The sequence below is a fragment of the Adiantum capillus-veneris genome, chromosome 24 (assembly GCF_014529385.1).
Source record: "Adiantum capillus-veneris isolate H3 chromosome 24, ASM1452938v2, whole genome shotgun sequence".
Taxonomy (NCBI): Eukaryota; Viridiplantae; Streptophyta; class Polypodiopsida; order Polypodiales; family Pteridaceae; genus Adiantum; species Adiantum capillus-veneris.
Window position 1 is genome coordinate 35,364,295 of NC_140954.1, and position 18,226 is coordinate 35,382,520.

Below are 18,226 nucleotides of genomic sequence, written 5' to 3' on the forward strand. Positions count from 1 at the left end.
TCAAAGGGCATACTGAATACACGTGCTTGGTTAAAGAACAAAATGTAGAAGAAACAGGTCCAAAATGCAAATCATTCTGTTAGAAATATCATCAACACAACTGATGAATAGCAGGACCGACTATATATCTGTGTGTGTGCGCGCGCGAGAGAGAGAGAGAGAGAGAGAGAGAGAGAGAGAGAGTATCCAATGGTCCACAAATGCTCCCAAAAGTTCCATGAGGCCTTGTATAGGCCAAACATGTCCTAAGCAAAATTTATAATGCACCCATCTTGAATGTCTTACACGAAGTATAAAGACGGTAAATCTTAAATTCCACTCCTACAATATCTCAATATAGACTCTCACTCTGGAAAACCAAAAAACCTGTTCATGCTTGAAAATCACCCAGAATGTGCCAACCTCATAAACTTCCAAGAAGGCAGTGAGTCATGGAAACAGTTCAGATAAACTATGGGAAATAGTCTGGCCAATTCTGAAAATAACTGTCTCGCACCAACTTCGGCATATACTCATTCCACTGCAAAATAAAATAAAAACAAAATACACATCAGAATTAACATTATGATTTCACGCCCAATTTCGCTTCTCACAAAATTACGAAAGAAAACTAGCCTTCCTCTCACTATATGACAAATAAAACTAAATATATGTGGGTATATGTATATATACATATATCCATGTGTGTGCGTGGGCACATGCATGTGTGTGCATATGCACACACACAAGAATGTACATAAGGATTCTTTCACCAATTAATATTTGAGACGTTTTCAGTAATGAATCCAAATTCGCGAACACACCCCAACAAGAGATCTGCAGATCTTGGACAAAGAAAGAACAAACAAACCAGAGGCTCGTAAAGCTTGTTCTCCTTGATGGCCTTTTTCATCCTGTGATTCTCACACACCATTGCCAAGTCATGCCAGCTACAAAACAAGCCAAGGATCACCAACTGTTCTTGACAGAGAAAAGTTGACCATAGAATAAAAAATGGCTATGATATTCTTTTGCCACCTGGGACAATCAACAGGTTAAATTTGATTTTGACTGAAAAAAAACTAAGAATGTTATCAGTGCCCCGTACTGAAAGACCTTCCCAATATTATCAAACCAAAATCTTTAATCGAATCATTTGTTGTGGTTTTAAATTATCTGTACACCTATACAAACTAAGAGTCAACCCACACAGAATTTTGATTAAAAACTTGGGACATAGTTGTATCGAGTCCTGGTAGACCTTAAATCTAAATTTGTATAAAGGTGAACTTGAGGACCACTTTCTGATCATCCCAAGTACAGGTAGCTAGACGATGAAGGTGATACGGATGCACCTAGGCAAAGCACCTTGCCTTCGTGTGTGAACTCTCTTTCTTGGGTGAAGAAGCGTCAAAAGGTTGCTGAGATGGAGATTGCTCGCACTCTCATTGAGTGCAAAATCTCCTTCAATGTTTTGAGGATTGAGCGGTGGAAGAGGATGGTCCGAGCTATAGCTGGCTGATCTACAAATAAAAAATGCTGGGCTGATCTCAAGCCAAAAGCAATGGCTGATCTGCAGCAAAACGCTAGCTGCCCTCCATCTGCTACAAGGCCCTCTGGGTCTCACGTGCGCAATTCACTTGCACTACGTGGACATGTTTCTGCTACAGCCTAGTGTCAATCATCTAGCTTAGGACCTAGCCTGAGCCTCTAGCAGGACGTGCATGTCCAGGCCGCTCATAGTTGCATACCCTCTCTTGCACAGTACCGCATTTTAGCACTTAGACATTTACTGCGCGTGAACCACCTCTTAAAGTGCATTTTATTAGTGACTTTTCATTTACCCTTGTTGGAATGTAGGTAGGGCAAATGGCTAAAGGACCTATAAAAGAAATCCCTTGGGCGCTAGTGGAAGACAAAAGAGGCAACAGCAGCAGAAGAGCCTGCAGACTTGGGGATCGCAGGCCAACACCTAGCGTTTTCAGCCTTCTTCTCCATCAGCCTATTCAGCCAAGACAGCCAGCGTTTTTGCCTTTCCCGGCTTCTCGCCGCAGCACCCCCAACAGATCAGCCCTTCCCTCGTCGCTGTCGGTCGTTCCATCGCGGCCAAGTCCATGGAGTAGTTTTCAGCATTCAGCCATAGACCCGCCGTCGTCATCGTCGTCGTTGTCGTCGACACAATACCCCAACACCCATTACCCCTTGTGCCTTGGCTCGGCATTGGGATCCACAAAACCTTGTCGTCGCCGACATAGACCCATCAAGATCCTCATCGTCGCTGTTATCGTCGTCGACAAAGACCCATCAGTACCTCGTCGTCGTCGTCGACATAGAACCTCTCAGTACCCCGTAGTACCATCAGTACCTAGCATCAGTAGCATCGGTACCCATTAGCATCAGCATCTCAAAATTTAGTCATTGTATCAGCATTGTGCAAGAATAAAGAAAGTACTTGCTTTGGCAACAGAGTAAGGGGGCGCCCTTGAGCATTTGAGGGTTTGAGACCCGATATTCGGTGTCGTCTCTCTCTCTCTCTCTCTCTCTCTCTCTCTCTCTCTCTCTCTCAGCTCAATTCAATTCAATCCTTTCAAGTGAAGTAAAGTGTCCCTTGTGTTTGTGCATAGTACTAGATCCAAGGTAAATCTTTAAACACTTCCGTTGCACCTGACAAGTGAAGTAAAGTAACCTTGTGTTTGTGTGCCGAGTGGGACACCCAAGGGAGGTCGCCCCCCTCTGGGCTCTACTGCTATGCTAATGCAGTGACCCCCTCTTGCTTATATATATGCCCAAAGGCAAGCTGCCCAACCCACTCCTCCAGCCCCACGACCCTGGTAAATGGGGAAAAAAAAGGGAGAATATGGAAAGGAGCACTGGAGGCCCATAGGACTCAGGGGGGGAATGTGTCTGGGCTTGGGAAAAATACTTCCAGCCTACACGATGATAGAAGCCCATGGAGCCAAGCCAAAACCCAAGGCTAAACATGGCTAGACATATCCCAACATGAGAAACCTACCTCTCACTGGCCGAGCACAGCCATAAAATAGCCCTCACTCCCTAACACCTGTCCCTGGGAGAAATTGAGACTGACTGGACGATTCCAAAGAGATGCTCGAACTCTTAACACCCCCTCTCAACTCTTAAAAAGGAAGACGGACCAAGAAGCTAGAGTGAGCACTCTGCAACTGTAAAGAGAGGGTTTTGTGGACGAGGATATTTACTATAAACTTTGCATTAGAAAAATATCCTGCAATATCAATCCAATTGCTACCCCCGAAAGACGTCTAGCAAAAAAATGTTGTCCGTTGAAAGTAAATCCAGCTCTAACAAGAATCTCCTCAAGCGAACCGACTCACGAGTCACACAACCAACATCTGCAGAAGGTACTGTTGCTGATCGCTCCAAAAGAATGCATCAATACTGAGGGTAAAGGCATAAACTATTGGTATCCGGATCATTTCCTAGCTCTAAAGTGCTCCACCCTCGAGAAAAGAGTCAAAATCTGCACCTCCGGTCATATACCACATGCCAAAATCTCCCAAGTTGCTACGGGAAGTCCAAAGAATGAGACAACCAATGTTAGGTGCAACGGAATGAATGTTGTATTTTCTCAAGATTAGTGATCTTTATTGCTCAAGGTTCCTTTTAGTTCTTAGGGAAAGAGAGAGCTTTCCGTCTTATGGAGAGTGCTATGATCACGAACAAAGTGAGTGGATTGTGCGTGCAAGTGAATGAGACTGAGAGAAGGAGAGAGAAGAGATACGACACCCGAGAGGTTGTAAGACCCTCCTCCGAAGGCACCACTCTCGTCAACGAGAGTGGTCTACTTGATTGCACAAATGCGTACAATGCAGATGCAATGGACAGATACAAGTTGGACTATGCCGATGACGACGACGGTGATGACAACGGCGACTTGGGCTGAAATCAGAGATCTTCTAGATGCTGAATTTCTTGGACTGTTTTAGGCTGAATGGACTGTTTTGGCTGCGTTTCTTTGATTGAAGATGGGGAAACAATCTGCAACCGGGTTGGGCTAATCGGCTACTGAATCATGGCTGAATTCTGCGTTTTCTTCATGGCTGAAAACCCTGCTGTAAAACGCTGGGACTGAAATAAAAAACACTGGTAGTTCCTGCTAGCGTTAGTGAAATTGATGAGGTTTCTCGGGAATGCTGACAATGACTGCAAGTGCTAGGGATCTGCTACTGATGCAATCTGCAAGGCTGAAAAACGCTGCAGATCTGCACTAGATGCTAGCGTTAGTGATCTTCTACTACCGCTGCCAACGGGTAATGGAAATGCCAGGTATGAGAAGCATAGGATGGCGATGGCAGGTTGTGGACGACGCCCGGAAGGGAGAGGTAGTCTGTGAAGAAAACGCTGGCTTGGTGGGAGTGGCCTCGCCGAGGGTACGGAGAGGGTCTTGCTGAGAAGTTTCCTGTTGAGCGGGAAGCTCTTGCTGCCTCTTCTGGCAGAAAGTGCTAACTTGGGTTTGCTTATATATTAACTTAGCAAAATTGCCCTACCTAATTTTGTTGGAAAGTCACTTAAAAATAATAAGTGAAAATCCCAATAAATAGGAAAATAGGCTAAATGCACTGGAAAATTCCCCTAACTGATGCTAATGGATTTTGATGGGAATTCCGATGATCATGCTGTGTGCAACCAGAGGATATGCATCTATGCTAAGTGATTGGGCATGCACGGTCTACGAATAGACTCACAAAAGTGCCAGATCACTCCTATTCTAAACTGATCGGACTGACTGAACCCTGCTGTGGTGTAGCTTGTCCACGGACACATAGGGTTGGGATGTGTCACGTGACAACCAAAGCTACTGAGAGCTCAGTTGTCCGATGACGAACCAAATAACTGCACCAACCACCATATACAATGATGAACTGCAAACTGTATTTGAAAGAACTTCATCAAAATTGAGAATCGAACTGCTACTAATCTTTATCTATCTAGAACACCGCCCGAGAGAATATCACTCCACTCTTAGAGTGAATCGAGAACTAACATCCAACAAAAAGGAATACACATTGATACTGAGACAACACCCAAGCTCTGTAAGAAAAGAAAAAGAAGTGAAAGGAAATAGTCTACGCAAATTGACTCCCAAGCTGGCTCCACATCCACCTCTTAGGGAGAAGACCCGAACAATGGATAGCTGTCACAACTCCTTAACAGTCTCCGGTTGTGTAACTGGATCCAAAAAGAAATATACCTGTGGAGCCTCGAACCAAATCTGGGAAACCGAGAAGAACATCTTCCCAGCTGCAAAGAATACCATGGTTAATTCTAACTGAACCCTAGGCCGAGAAGGACCACTATCCACCAATAGGAAGTAACATGTCAATCCAAGGATAAGAAAAATAGGTGTGTCCTGGATAATACACTCTCCAGGGCCAATCTCGAAGACAGATCATAAGAACTATTGCTCGGATGCACTAAGAAGGCAACCGTCGCACCACAAATCCGAAGATGAGGCAACCACCCAAATGGCTAAAGAAAACATCCGCCAAGATACTAACTGCACTATGGGCTGAAGCACAACATCCAAAGCCGCAAGAAATGGACAAGGAAACCGAGAAATAGAAGACACCATGCATGGTACTCCGTTGAATGGAGCAATCGGTTGTCACGCGTAACACATCCAACCCTATGTGTCCGTGGACAAGCTATAGCATGATCAGGTTGAATGGAGCAATCGGTTGTCACGCGTAACACATCCAACCCTATGTGTCCGTGGACAAGCTATAGCATGATCAGGGTTCAGTTCAGTCAAGTCAGTCTAGAATAGGAAGTGATATGGCACTTTTGTGAGTCAGTTCGCAGACCGTGCATGCCCAGACACCTAGATTAGATGCATATCCTCTGGTTGCACACGGCATGACCATCAGATTCCAGTCCGATCCCATCAGTAGCATTTTTACAGTGCATAGGCCTATTTTCCCTATTTTTTGACATTTTTCACTTATTATTTTTAAGTGACTATTGTTGGAAAGTAGGTAGGGCAATTTAACTAAGTTTGTATATAAGCAAACCAGAGTTAGCACTTTCTGGTAGAAGAGGCAGCAGGAGCACCATTGCTCAACAGGCAACTTCTCAACAAGAACCCTTGGTGGCGGTTTTCCCTCCAAGCAAAGACTCCCTCTCAAGCAAGACCTTCCCTTGTTGGCATTTTGCATCAGATGCTCATCGCCATCATCAACCTCAGCATAGCGTTCTCAGCAAGGATCAATCGCCACAATTCCCCCCTTTTTGGCTAGCGTTTTCTATCGGCAAGATTCCATCGCCAAAGGACTGCAGTACCTAGCGTTTTCTGACAGCAAATCAACGTTTTTACATAGCCATTTCAGCAGATAAGAACCATCAGGAATTTAGCCATAAAGACCAGCAAAGGCAGCGTTTTCTCTTGCGTTTTCAGCCGCAGCAAAATTCAACCTATCAGCGTTTTTAGACAACAGATAAAGAGTAGCAGATTTCAGCCAAGGCGTTGGTCTCGCCATCCCCGTCGTCGACATCGACCTAGCCTAGGCTTGCATCAGTCACATGCATTCAGGTTGTACCAGTTTGTACAATCAATAGTAGACCACTCTCGCCGACGAGAGTGGGGCCTTCGTACTGAAACTCCATGTTTCAAAATGAAACGTTTAGAGGCTGAAACGTTTCACGGTCATGCTCGCTAGCCTTAGCGTGCCACCCAACAGACATATATATATGCTATTCAAGACGATCGGTATGGCTATCTCGAATCGCCCATATGATTTGTCCAAACCATGACAAAGGAGGGCTTATCAAGCACAGTGGACGAAACAAGTTATGTTTTAAAGCATTGGTCAAGCCCATAAAATGTTGAGAGGCTGAACGGGCATAGAGCACACACACAAGTCACAAAAATCACATCGATATTTATGCTTCAGCCTTGCATATGTGTAAGAGACATGGATTTAATGTCTATCCAAGTCATAAGAAGCGACTTTCACCTTTCACATTGTTAATGTACATTCACCTCTCTCTCTCTCTCTCTCTCTCTCTCTCTCTCTCTCTCTCTCTCTTTTCGATGACGTTTGTGTATACATACGATGTGCACCATAATGAAGGTACATTTGACTATCTGTTTGTATTTCAATAAAATGTGCATATGCGTGGATGTAGAAGTAAATAAGCACCTGCATGTGCGCACAATGTTTGGGTTCCTGCCTGCAATGTTTGAACACACGGATATACATGTGTAAAACAAATGCAAGAGCATGCATGCTCGCTAGCTGGGAGCAGAAAATAGAGTTACACCATCAAACCCACTCCTGTGCACATGGGTTTGTGTGTTTGGAAGGAGGGGGGGGGGGGGGGGGGGGGGGGGGGGGGGGGGGATTGTACTCACTTGTAGCAGTTGGTGTACTGCCAGTAATATGGGTTGAACCAGGAAATTGCAGCGAAGGTGACGCAGCCCCAGAAGAGATTAGCAAACCCATCTTTGCCAGAGTGGGGAACGCCAGGGTCCCCAGCGTACGCAGGCCCAAACATTTTCTCCATCGCTCCCACTCTTTCTCACCACAGGTGCACAGTGCTTATCAGTTTTATTTTATAACTAAGAAAACCCGCCTTAGACCGTCAGCTAGCCCTCAAACCCTAGGTTGTGGGTTCAATCCCCGAGTTTACTTCGCCCCTCCCTCCCCCCCCCATAGGATTGAACCCACAACTTAGGGTTTGAGGGTCATGTGACCTATCCACCACGTCCGCGCACGTCACTGTGGAATGTACACGTTTTCATGGAGTTTTGACGTGCAAAAGTATCGGAGCGAACAAAAATAAACTCGAGTATTTTTGTAAACTCGGGTACCCGAATTTACAAAAATACCCGAATTTACTTTTGCGACAAGATCTACGACGCGCGCCTAATGTCGAGGTCCAAAAGTGATAGGAGCCTTTGATCCCATCTCCCATGCCCGTGTTAGATATAGCTGAGGCATGCCCGTGTGAGATATAGGCCAGGCTCAGCTAGGCATGGGAGGGGATGGGATCTATGGTGGGATGATTGAGCACCGTAGATCTCGAGCAAAGTAAACTTGGGAGGTGCCTTGAGTACCCATAGTTTACTTCTAGGTACCTGAGTATGTGCCTACGATTTTTAGAAACGAAACTATTAGGTGAATCTCGTCAGATTCGACGATTAAGAATTTGGCAAATTTATCACGCGAAGCTGTCAGATGTCAACTCGAAGATGGAAACAACTGAAAGCAGCACGAGGGCGAGCAACAAGGCGATAGACTTGCCTGCGTTTGGCATTGACAGAAACACTGGCACGCAGCTAGAAGCAGGTTGTGGGAGTTTCTTTTTTTTTTTTAAGTACAAAAATGCGATTCAGACAGTTAAAATAGCATGACGAGTTGGTTAGCTTGACATCCCTTATGCATGCGGGGTTCGAGTTCGAATCTCAAAGGGCTTCTTTTAATGTGCACTATCCTCAGAGAAGGGGATGAACGAATCTGGGAAGATTCTGTGCAATAAATATGAGTAGCACCTACTACTGATTTTAATTAAAAAAAGAGGCGAATCTCTAATGATGCTCTAGCAAAGTTGTGCAAAGTCCTACGAGTGGAAAGGAGACATGAAGGATGAGAACATGAGGGAGCACACGATGCTATTTTGGAAATTGTTTTATCGAGGTAGATTCCAGATGTAGTGCACACAGGAGAAGGCCCATTGCTTGGCAGGGCTCCCTTGAAGACGTTGTGGAGCTGGAGACACAGAGGAGCCATGTTTTCTTTTAATGGATCGCTATAGCCATCAGCTCCCTGCGTTAGCTCATTTGGTTACGTTAGCTTTCCATAGCTTCTTGACGAGAGGAGTGTTGTGAGTTCAAATCCATCTCTTTTAACCCTTTAGAGGAAAACAAAAATGGTGAAAGTACTTTTGAGTACTCGAGTTTACTTCACTCCCCTTGAAGGACTGAACCCCATCATGGGGCATGAGAGCCATCTATACTATATATGAAGTAGCTTAAACTTTTTGAGGAAGGAGAAGGCATCCATGTGTCACTCACTGCTTCACTTGAAAGAAAGTCTTACAAAATGTCTCATTCTTATGAAGCATGGAATCTCTCAGCCTTTTTAACTTTCAACACTCAACCTATCAAGTAAAAGTAAAAAGAAGGTTTAACTCTACTTTTCAAGAATTTACTTTTCCTTTTGAAAGCCAATTGAAGGGTGGCTCAATTTTGCTTTGGAAAAGCGATGACCATAAAAGTTTAAAATTTAAGAAATTGTTTGTATGTACATTAGCAAAATTTTGCCAGTTTACTTCAAGACAAACTGGAATGTAGCTATGGTTTTACAATTGATACACTAAATCCTAATTTTAATCGAATATTGGTTTTGAACAACCTCAAAATGAAAGGGTGCATATGTGTGTGTGTGTGTGTGTGTGTGTGTGTGTGAGAGAGAGAGAGAGAGAGAGGTCTCAAAAAGAGTGACAAATTTTTTTCCTTGATCAAAAGAATTTTAAAGTAAATCTATCCATTCTATTTCTTTATGAAATTCTTAAGCTCTTAGCCATGCCACACATCGAAGAATAGAGCACCTCTCGAACATGTGCACGCATGCAGTCGATTTATGGTAGCAGGAGCTTGGAGAAGCTGATGCAAATTTTTGGCCTTCCCACAGAGAGAGAGAGAGAGAGAGAGAGAGAGAGAGAGAGAGAGAGAGAGAGAGAGGGAGAGAGATTGAGTTCCTCAGCATCAGTTGCAGACATGGCAGCACACGCCAATCCAAGCATGTGTGCGTGTGTTGGGGATGAGGGGGAGAACATAGAGAGAGAGGGACACACATGGCATTATGTTGGATTGTAAAGAGAAATAGCTCGGGTAGGAACCATTTAGACACTAGGTGCTCTCCCTCGTGAGCCTGGGCAGTGCTCACGTGGGCGATCCATCCTGCCTGTGTCGAGCAAGCAATCCTAGGGGTGGGCAATGTGCATTCACTGGTGTCGAGAGTGGTAGGGCAGGTCATCATATTGTGGGCTACCCTATTTGTTGGCTTGGCAGCGTGCAATAGATTGAGTCTCATGTCATCAAAAAATTTCAAGGGTGTTCTTATTTTAAAAATGCTTTTGGCAAGCATTGTGAGTACTTGATGTAGCAACAACATCAAGAAAAGGCAGGTAGTCAACAGTAATAAGTACAAAAGAGGTACGCCTTTAACCTGTTGAATTAAGTCTTCAAGGAATTCAATCGCTAGCATAACCACGAGTGTGCACAACACTCATCTTTAATTCCCTGAGAGCCCCTCGAGAGGTTGTCCCTTTCAGCTACCGATCAATTTGAGGTATTATTTCTATAGATTCATACCGATTTCAACTTTTTGTAATGGTTTTTCTTGAGTTTTGAAGGTGCTTACATGCTTCATACCTCTCCTCTCTCCCATCACACTTGGGCAACGTCTCCTTTGGCACACCAAAGAGCTAGGGATATGCTATTGAAAGACCCTTATTTACATGCCTATAATGTCATTGAAGCCAAGTAGGATGCCCACACCCACCAAAACACCAAAAAAGCAAAGAGTAAACACTAGAGTGAGAGGGTTGGAGCGGCATAATAACACCATGGACAAACTTTACTCACAAAAGTTAGATATTTCACCAGATACTAAAATCGAATCAAAGAAGAAAGAGCTTTGGAGAGACTAAATATAAGTCCATGGACACCACTAGAGAGAGATTAGAGAGACATAGAAGATTGAAGCTTTGTTTCACCAAAAGCTTTGGGAGGCGTATGTGGAACCAATGTGAAGGGTTGGAGACACCATTCTCAAACCATTTTGCTACACCTCCTTCTGATTTAACTCTTCTCACCTCCCATGGAACCTACTAAAGACTCTTTTACTACACCTAGAACAACAATACCATGCATTTTCCAATACTATTATAGATAATTAAAAAAATCACTATTCATACCTCAACTTCAACTTGATGTTCTACTGCAGAATCTGCTATCTAGAGTAGATTGTTGTCGAGAAGATCACCTCTTAGGATCTAAAAATTAAAGCCACCCAAAAAAAGTAAAGGCCAAGAAAGGTGACACTCCATTTCTCAAGAATCTTAGGCCTTTTGCCTCCTCTTTCTTTTTTTAATCACAACTCAACATCCTAACTTTTGCACAAGTAGACGCACAGTCCTATTGCATGGCTAAACCACAAAAAGAGGGAGAGACAAAGAGAGAAGAGAGTGCTTCTCTTTTGTAAAAACAATCCAAGAGACCCTATAGGTCTATCATCAACAAGTCCTCAAGTCAAGACGTGTAACTCAAAAGGAAATTGAGAGAACCAATCTATTGCACTTAGTTTAGAGAGAGAGATAGATAGAGAGAGAGAGAGAGATCATATTGTCTCTTCAAATATCAAATATGACCTATGGAGCCAAATGAAAAATTTCACATACAGTTTTGAGCTAATCAAAGACTCTCAAACTTGCAGGGTATATTGTGCATATCCTAAGGGTCTCAACGCACTATTGCCCTATCTCGCACCAAAGAGTGGGGGAGATGAGCCAGATTGTTGCCATGATGTGGATGACAAATAAGGGGACATGTTCAAGCATGTATGGGTGAGAGAGAGAGAGAGAGAGAGAGAGATTCCATACAACAATTAAGAGAAACAAGAAGAAGAGGGGAATTTTTTAATGTCAAAAGAGCAATCCAAACAGACATAAAAGCTTGAGGAGATAAGACGTGAACTCTTAACGGTGATACTCAATGTGGATATTAAAGAAGTGGATACCAAGGTAGGTTTGCTCTAAGCCACCGTGGCAACGCACGGGTCACATACTAGTGTTCCCTAACCACATCGCCCCACGTGCCGTTTGTGGAATGTAAACATCATCCTCGACTTTTAATGTGCAAACATATCACAAGGGGGAAGTAAACTAGGAAATACCCGAATTTATTTTTGTACTTGAGTTTACTTCCATGACAAGATCTACAACGTCCGATTAATGTCCGGGCCTTAGATTGATGGGGATCTTTAATCCCATCTCCCATGCGTGTGTGAGATATAGTTGAGGCTCTGCAATTTTCCAGTCCAACTTAACCCTCCAGTCACCACTCGCTTATTCAATGCGATCAAAATGCAAGTCAAATCCTTAAAGCACAGCAAGGAAATGATGATAGCTTGAATGGCTTGGCGGCTACTGTAGAAAGGGAAAAAACGACACACCAATTATGTCTTTTCATGCGAATCAAGTGCCTTAACTTTAATTAGATAGTGAGGCCATCGATAAGGCGACTTGGCAGGGGACTTGAAAGCAGAGGGCACACAACCTAGCCCTAATGAGGGTTAAAAGAAAAGAAAACGACAAATGCCCACTTACAAGTTATTTTGTTAGTAGTTCTCGTTTGCATCTTTCCAAGGAAGAAAATTGGTGGTCTAAGAAACACGACTTTCTCACACATAGAAGGTCAGTGGCCTTTCAAAAATTTTGTATTATGGTGGGCGTCTTGGCAAAATTGTCTTAGCGAGTGGTTCAACCATGGTAATTGTGCATCATTAACATGAATAAATGAATAACGAAAATCAACTCTTGACTAAGCATAAGAATAGTAGTATTGTTACATCTATACTATATATAATGGAGCTTAAAATTTTCAAGGAAGGAGAGGGCTTCCATGTGTCACACTTTGGTTCACTTCAAAGAAAACATAAAGAAACATTTAATTTCAAGTGCAAGTACTAGATGATAGAAAATGAAAAGACTTTTGAGTAAATATGTGCCTCTAATCTTTGAAAGCAGGTCAAATTAGTAGGAATCTTGTGAGATACTCCATTTCGGCTTGGGGTCAAAAAGGGCGAATGGCATGTGCACAGGGGGGGGAGAGGCGGCAAAGAAAGCAGCATATAGGGAGGCAAGGAGTTAATGCCATCTGTCAGCACGAGGACAAAGGAGAAGGAGAAATTTTTCTCGTCGCCTTTGAACGCAGCCACACCCGGAGAGAGAGAGAGAGAGAGAGAGAGAGAGAGAGAGAGAGAGAGAGAGAGAGAGAGAGAGAGAGACGTGTACTTGGCAGTGGGAACAACCCCTGGCTTGTTTAGAAGGTTAGAAAAGATTACGTGGATGGAATCTTGGTAACTAATTAATGCAAAACTTTGAATTTGACCCAGTATGAAAAGACTTTTGAGTGAGTTCTAGACTTGAAATTGGCACTGTAAAGTCAAAAAGCTTAGTACTCTATTGTTACCATATACATGTGGTAGTGATATGTGTGAACACACTAGGACCGCCGGGGCATTTTTTCCCTCTTTAGGAGGTTTTTTCCCCCGTGCACTGTATATACGCCCATCACTCTAGGGCTATCTATCTTTCCATTGCACACTAAGTAACACACTCTCTATCGTGTGCCTTGAGCTTCCTTCGTCTTCTCCAAGCTGTGTGTATTTCTCTGCAACCCTAATTCCAACAATTGGTATCAGAGCAGGTCACGTCCTCCCGGGCTTAGTCGCCAGCTGCTCCAGCACACGCCTGCTCACTTTCTCCAATTTCAGTGAGCTTTGGCGAGCGTTCGCAGGTCGACAAAAATTTTGGGAAAGCTCACAGAGCTTGGTCTGCTTAGAATTTTGATTTGGGCTCATTTCGGCCTCCGTTTCCACTAGAGGCAGTACTGCACAGGCTATTTCGTCATTTTGTGCAGAATTTCTGTCAGTGTCGTTTTCTGCATAACAGGTGCCTTATAATCTTCTACGGTTTGTGCTATATAGCACAGGTTGTTCCCGCTCCATTTTTCCTATTTTCGGGCAGTTTTCACATCAGGTGCAGCATTTACCATGGCTGACAACAACAACACATATGTGTTCAAGATGTTTGCTGCTGAGGACAGGTTGGATGGGGACAACTACCCTATGTGGGCTTATATGATGCAACATGTTCTTGTGTCAAAGGGTGTCTGGAACATTGTGCAGGGCATTGATGTACGTCCTGGTTCTGAGGATGTAGGCGATGTTGAGGATGTTGCAGGTCTTGCTGCAAGAATTGCAGCTGTTAGAGTTGTTTTGCCTACGGCAGAACAAGCTCGTTGGGATGTTAAGGATGTGTAGGCTCATGCATTGATTGCGTTGTTTGTGAAGCGCACCATTGTTCCTCACATCCGTTCAGCAAAATCTGCAAAACATGCTTGGGATATTCTAGCAGGTCTTTATGCAAGCCGCAATGAGGCTAAAATTGTTTTGCTGCGTAAAGAGTTGGAGTCGAAGATTATGCATGAGGAAGATGATATGGACACTTTCCTTGCTAGTGTCAAGGATATCAATGAGCAACTTATTTCTGCAGGTGAAGTCATTTCAGACAGTTCCCTTGTGCAGACTGTTCTTGATGCCTTACAAAATTCCTACCAGACTTTTGCTAGTACTTGGAGACTGATGACCCAAGGAAATTCTGAAGTTGTCAAGTTTGATGCATTATGCACATTGCTGTTGCAAGAGTCACTTTCTAGAAACAACAGGACTAGGCAGCGTGCAGTTGAACAAGCTTTTATTGCTTCTCAAAGAAAGGGTGGTAACAGTAATGCAGCCACTTCTTATGGTTCTGCTGCGAGTGGCAAAAATTCTGTTCCTAATGCTTCTGTTGGCAGCACTTCGTCTGACAATTCTGGTGATAAGGGCAAAAAGAAGATGCGTTGCCATTATTGTAAAGCCAATGATCACTTGATCAAGTCATGTCCAAAGTTGAAGGCCCAAGAGGCTAAGAAGAAAGAGTGTGGTTCCACTGCAAATGCTGGTTCCACTACAAATGCAGCCATTGTTGAGTCTTCTGTGAAAGGAGACTGTGTTGCTGATGTTGATGCAGAATGGGCTTTTAGCGCAGAGTGCACTTACAATCCTGCTGTCCATGATGCATGCTTGTCAGTTGCTGCAGATTCACATGTGTGGTATTTCGACAGTGGTGCTACAAAGCACATTACCTCACATCGTGAATTGTTTACCTCTCTCGAGTCTGTCCCTCATGGGAATTCAGTCACTTGTGCCAACAACGCCTCTTATCCAGTTCAGGGAGTTGGAAAGATTGTGCTCACTGCTACTAATGGCAGCTCCTTCACACTTGTTGATGCACTTTATGTACCTGGGATCAAGAAGAATCTCTTGTCCGTATCCGCACTTGCTAGACTTGGTCTTGTAGTCAAATTTGTGGATGACAAATGTACAGTTCATGATCTCAGTTTTGGTGATGAAATTGTTGCATCTGGGCTTTTGTGTCGTGGGCTGTATAAGCTCACTTTGTATGACAAGTGTGGAAAAAATTTTGCAAATGCTGTTGCAGATTCAAGGGCTATTTCAGATGCAAAACTTTGGAATGCACATTTTGGTCATCTGAATTTTTCCAGTTTGCTGCGTTTGGAGAAATCTGATATGGTTGCTTCTTTGCCACCTCTTGAAGCACTTGTCAAACATGTTTGTGAAGGCTGTATTTTGGGTAAGATGCAGCGTTCTAAGTTTCCAAAGGATGGTTCAATTCGGGCCACATGCAGGTTGCAGCTTGTGCATAGTGATGTTTGTGGGCCCATGCAAACTCCATCCTTGGGCAATTACCTGTACTTCGTGACTTTCATTGATGATTACTCCAGGCATGCATGGGTATTTCCGCTTAAAGAGAAGTCCGAAGTTTTTATGTGCTTCAAAAAATTTCTGGCTATGGCTGAAAATGTCTCGAAATGTACTATGGGCACCCTCCGTTTTGATCGAGGGGGGGAGTATATGTCTCATGAATTTAATGCATTTCTGGCTAGTCGTGGGATAAAACACCAATGTACAGTGCCTTATACACCTCAGCAAAATGGTGTTGCTGAGAGGAAAAACATGTCACTGGCAGAAATGGCACGATGTATGGTCAAAAGTCAAGCTTTGCCGCATTCTTTTTGGCTTGAGGCCATTATGTGTGCCACTTATGTACTTAACAGGTGTCCTACGAAAGCTTTGCAGTCTATTACTCCATATGAAGCATGGCATGATAGAAAGCCTTCTATTGAGCACATGCGTGTTTTTGGCTGTTTGGCATATGCTTTGGTGCCACAAGTGCAGTGCAGAAAATTGGATGGTAAGGCTGTCAAATGTATTTTTGTTGGTTATAGTGCTGAAAGCAAAGGTTACAGGTTGTATCATCCGCAAACAAAACGTATTCTGGTTTCTCGGGATGTAGTGTTTGTGGAAGATTCTGTTCAGCCCTTGCTGTCATGTACTAGAGACATTTAATGTAAGCTCACAGGGCATTTATGACACTTTGTTGCCTCTTTTCAGTGGTGGAAATACGAATGTAAGTTCCAATGAGGCAAATGTACAGCCTATGGGGGTTTCTGAAAATGTTTTAGATCAGCCTATTACTGATGCAGATGTACATGATGTACTTGATGAGGAAAGGGCTGAAAATGAGCAGGCTAGAGGTACGCCAAAATGGCTGGTGCTTGGTTTGCATCATGAAATACTTGAGACTTTGGTGGTCGGTTCGTAGGATAAATGGAGTCTCCAATAGGTAGTGCTTCCATGTGTCTAGGGCATGTAGAATAGCTAAAAGCTCTTTCTCATAAATGCCCAAGACTCGTTCATCAATATTGAGCCTTCGGCTCTCATATGCTATGGCATGCCCTTCTTGAAGCAAAACTGCTCCAAGGCAATTACCACAAGCATCACATTGGACCTCAAATGGCTTTGAGAGATCCAGAAGCACGAGGACTGGTTGGGAAGTAAGCTTCTCTTTGAGATTTTCAAAAGCATTTTGCTCCTTAGCAGTCCATACAAACTTAACGTTCTTCTTAGTTAAGTCGTGTAGTGGTCCTGCTACTTGAGAGAATTTTGCTATGAAGCGTCTATAGTATGCACACATACCAACAAAGCTTCTTAGCTCATGTAGATTTCTTGGGTTAGGCCATGCTTTTATTACCTCTAACTTTGATGGATCCATTTGGATACCATCTTTAGAGATAATATGACCTAGGTATTGAATCTCTTGAAGGAAGAATTCGCTTTTCTTTTGGTTGAGATAAAGCTCGTTCTCCCTCAATGCTTGAAAAATCACTTGGAGATGTTGCTTATGTTCCTCCAAAGACTTGGAGTAGATGCTGATATCATCAAAGAACACTCCAGTGAATTTACGATATGGTCTAAAAATTTTCTCCATCAAACGATTGAATGTAGTTGGTGCATTAGTCAAGCCAAAAGGCATGACTAGATATTCATAAAGACCAAACGTTGTGCGAAACGCGGTCTTTAAGATATCTTCATCCACTATCCTTATTTGATGATAGCCACTCTTAAGGTCAATCCTATTGAAGTAGGTAGAGCCTTGTAGCTTATCAAACAGATCTTCTACCCGAGGTACGGGAAATCTGTTTTTGATAGTGATATGGTTTAGTGCTCGATAGTCCACACACATACGGTATGTACCATCTTTCTTTTGTACTAAAAGGACTGGAGAACAAAAGGGAGAGGAACTAGGCCTCACCATCCCTTTGTCTACCAGCTCTTGTACTTGCCTCATGATCTCCTCTTGTTGAGCTTGTGAGACTCGATAAGGAGGCTTGTTAGGTGGTGAGCTTCCAAGAAGGAGCTCAATACGATGGTCATCATCCCCTCGTTTTGGAGGTAAGTCCAGAGGGATATCATCGATGAACACATCTTGGAATCCTTTTAGAAAATTAGACAAGTCTAACTTTTCTTGATTCCTATCATTTACATTTGATGAAACATTAGTATCTTTTAGAGACTCTTTGACAAAAATCATGTATGCAGAAACTGAGCTCTTCATTGACTTATCAAAAGCAAGAGGATTTACAAGTGGAATAGTGCGACCACGCTCACTAGCATCTATATACATGTTCTTTCCCCTGTAGGTGAAGTACAGGGGAAGAGGAGGAAGGTGAAGAAGAAGGAGAAGAGGGTGATCTCTTCCTAGCCCTTTTCTTCCTTTGTTTCCTCTCTTTCCTTTCAGAGTGATGAGGAGAAGGACTATGTGTTGATCTTTTCCTCTTGGGAGGAGTAGGCGATCGTCTAGACTGCCGTCTTCATGGAGCCACATCTTCAGAGGTACTTAAACTTTCACTGCTTTCTTGCTCTTTGGATTCCTCCTCTCGAATGGGAGAGAGTCTTCTTTTGGGGGTCTCTTCAAGAGGCCTCCTAAGCTCTCTCTCCTCTTGGAGAGGAAGGGAAATTCCATAAGCACGAAGCTGTTGAGTAACTTTGGCTTGCAAAGCAGGGTTGCCCATAGCTTG

At 43.4% G+C, this 18,226-nt stretch overlaps 1 protein-coding gene across 1 annotated transcript; it reads right to left on the minus strand.

The window, feature by feature from the left end:
- Window positions 1-201: 201 nt before the first annotated feature.
- LOC147426196 (actin T1-like protein) lies at window positions 202-7,573 on the minus strand. The gene is made up of 3 exons (XM_086498433.1): window positions 7,370-7,573; window positions 851-929; window positions 202-520 (listed from the first exon to the last, which is right to left on the minus strand). The coding sequence occupies exons 1-3, from the start codon at window positions 7,519-7,521 to the stop codon at window positions 452-454; spliced, it is 300 nt and encodes a 99-aa protein (XP_086354559.1). The 5' UTR covers window positions 7,522-7,573; the 3' UTR covers window positions 202-451.
- Between the last annotated feature and the right edge of the window lie 10,653 nt (window positions 7,574-18,226).

What these genes read in the sequence shown, in the direction of transcription:
- LOC147426196 (XM_086498433.1), bottom strand. Translation starts at nt 7,521, where the DNA reads ATGGAGAAAATGTTTGGGCCTGCGTACGCTGGGGACCCTGGCGTTCCC. An exon ending in CAGTACACCAACTGCTACAA is followed by an intron (nt 930 to 7,369) that starts GTGAGTACAATC and finishes CTTGTTTTGTAG; the next exon opens with CTGGCATGACTTGGCAATGG. An exon ending in ACAAGCTTTACGAGCCTCTG is followed by an intron (nt 521 to 850) that starts GTTTGTTTGTTC and finishes TTTATTTTGCAG; the next exon opens with TGGAATGAGTATATGCCGAA.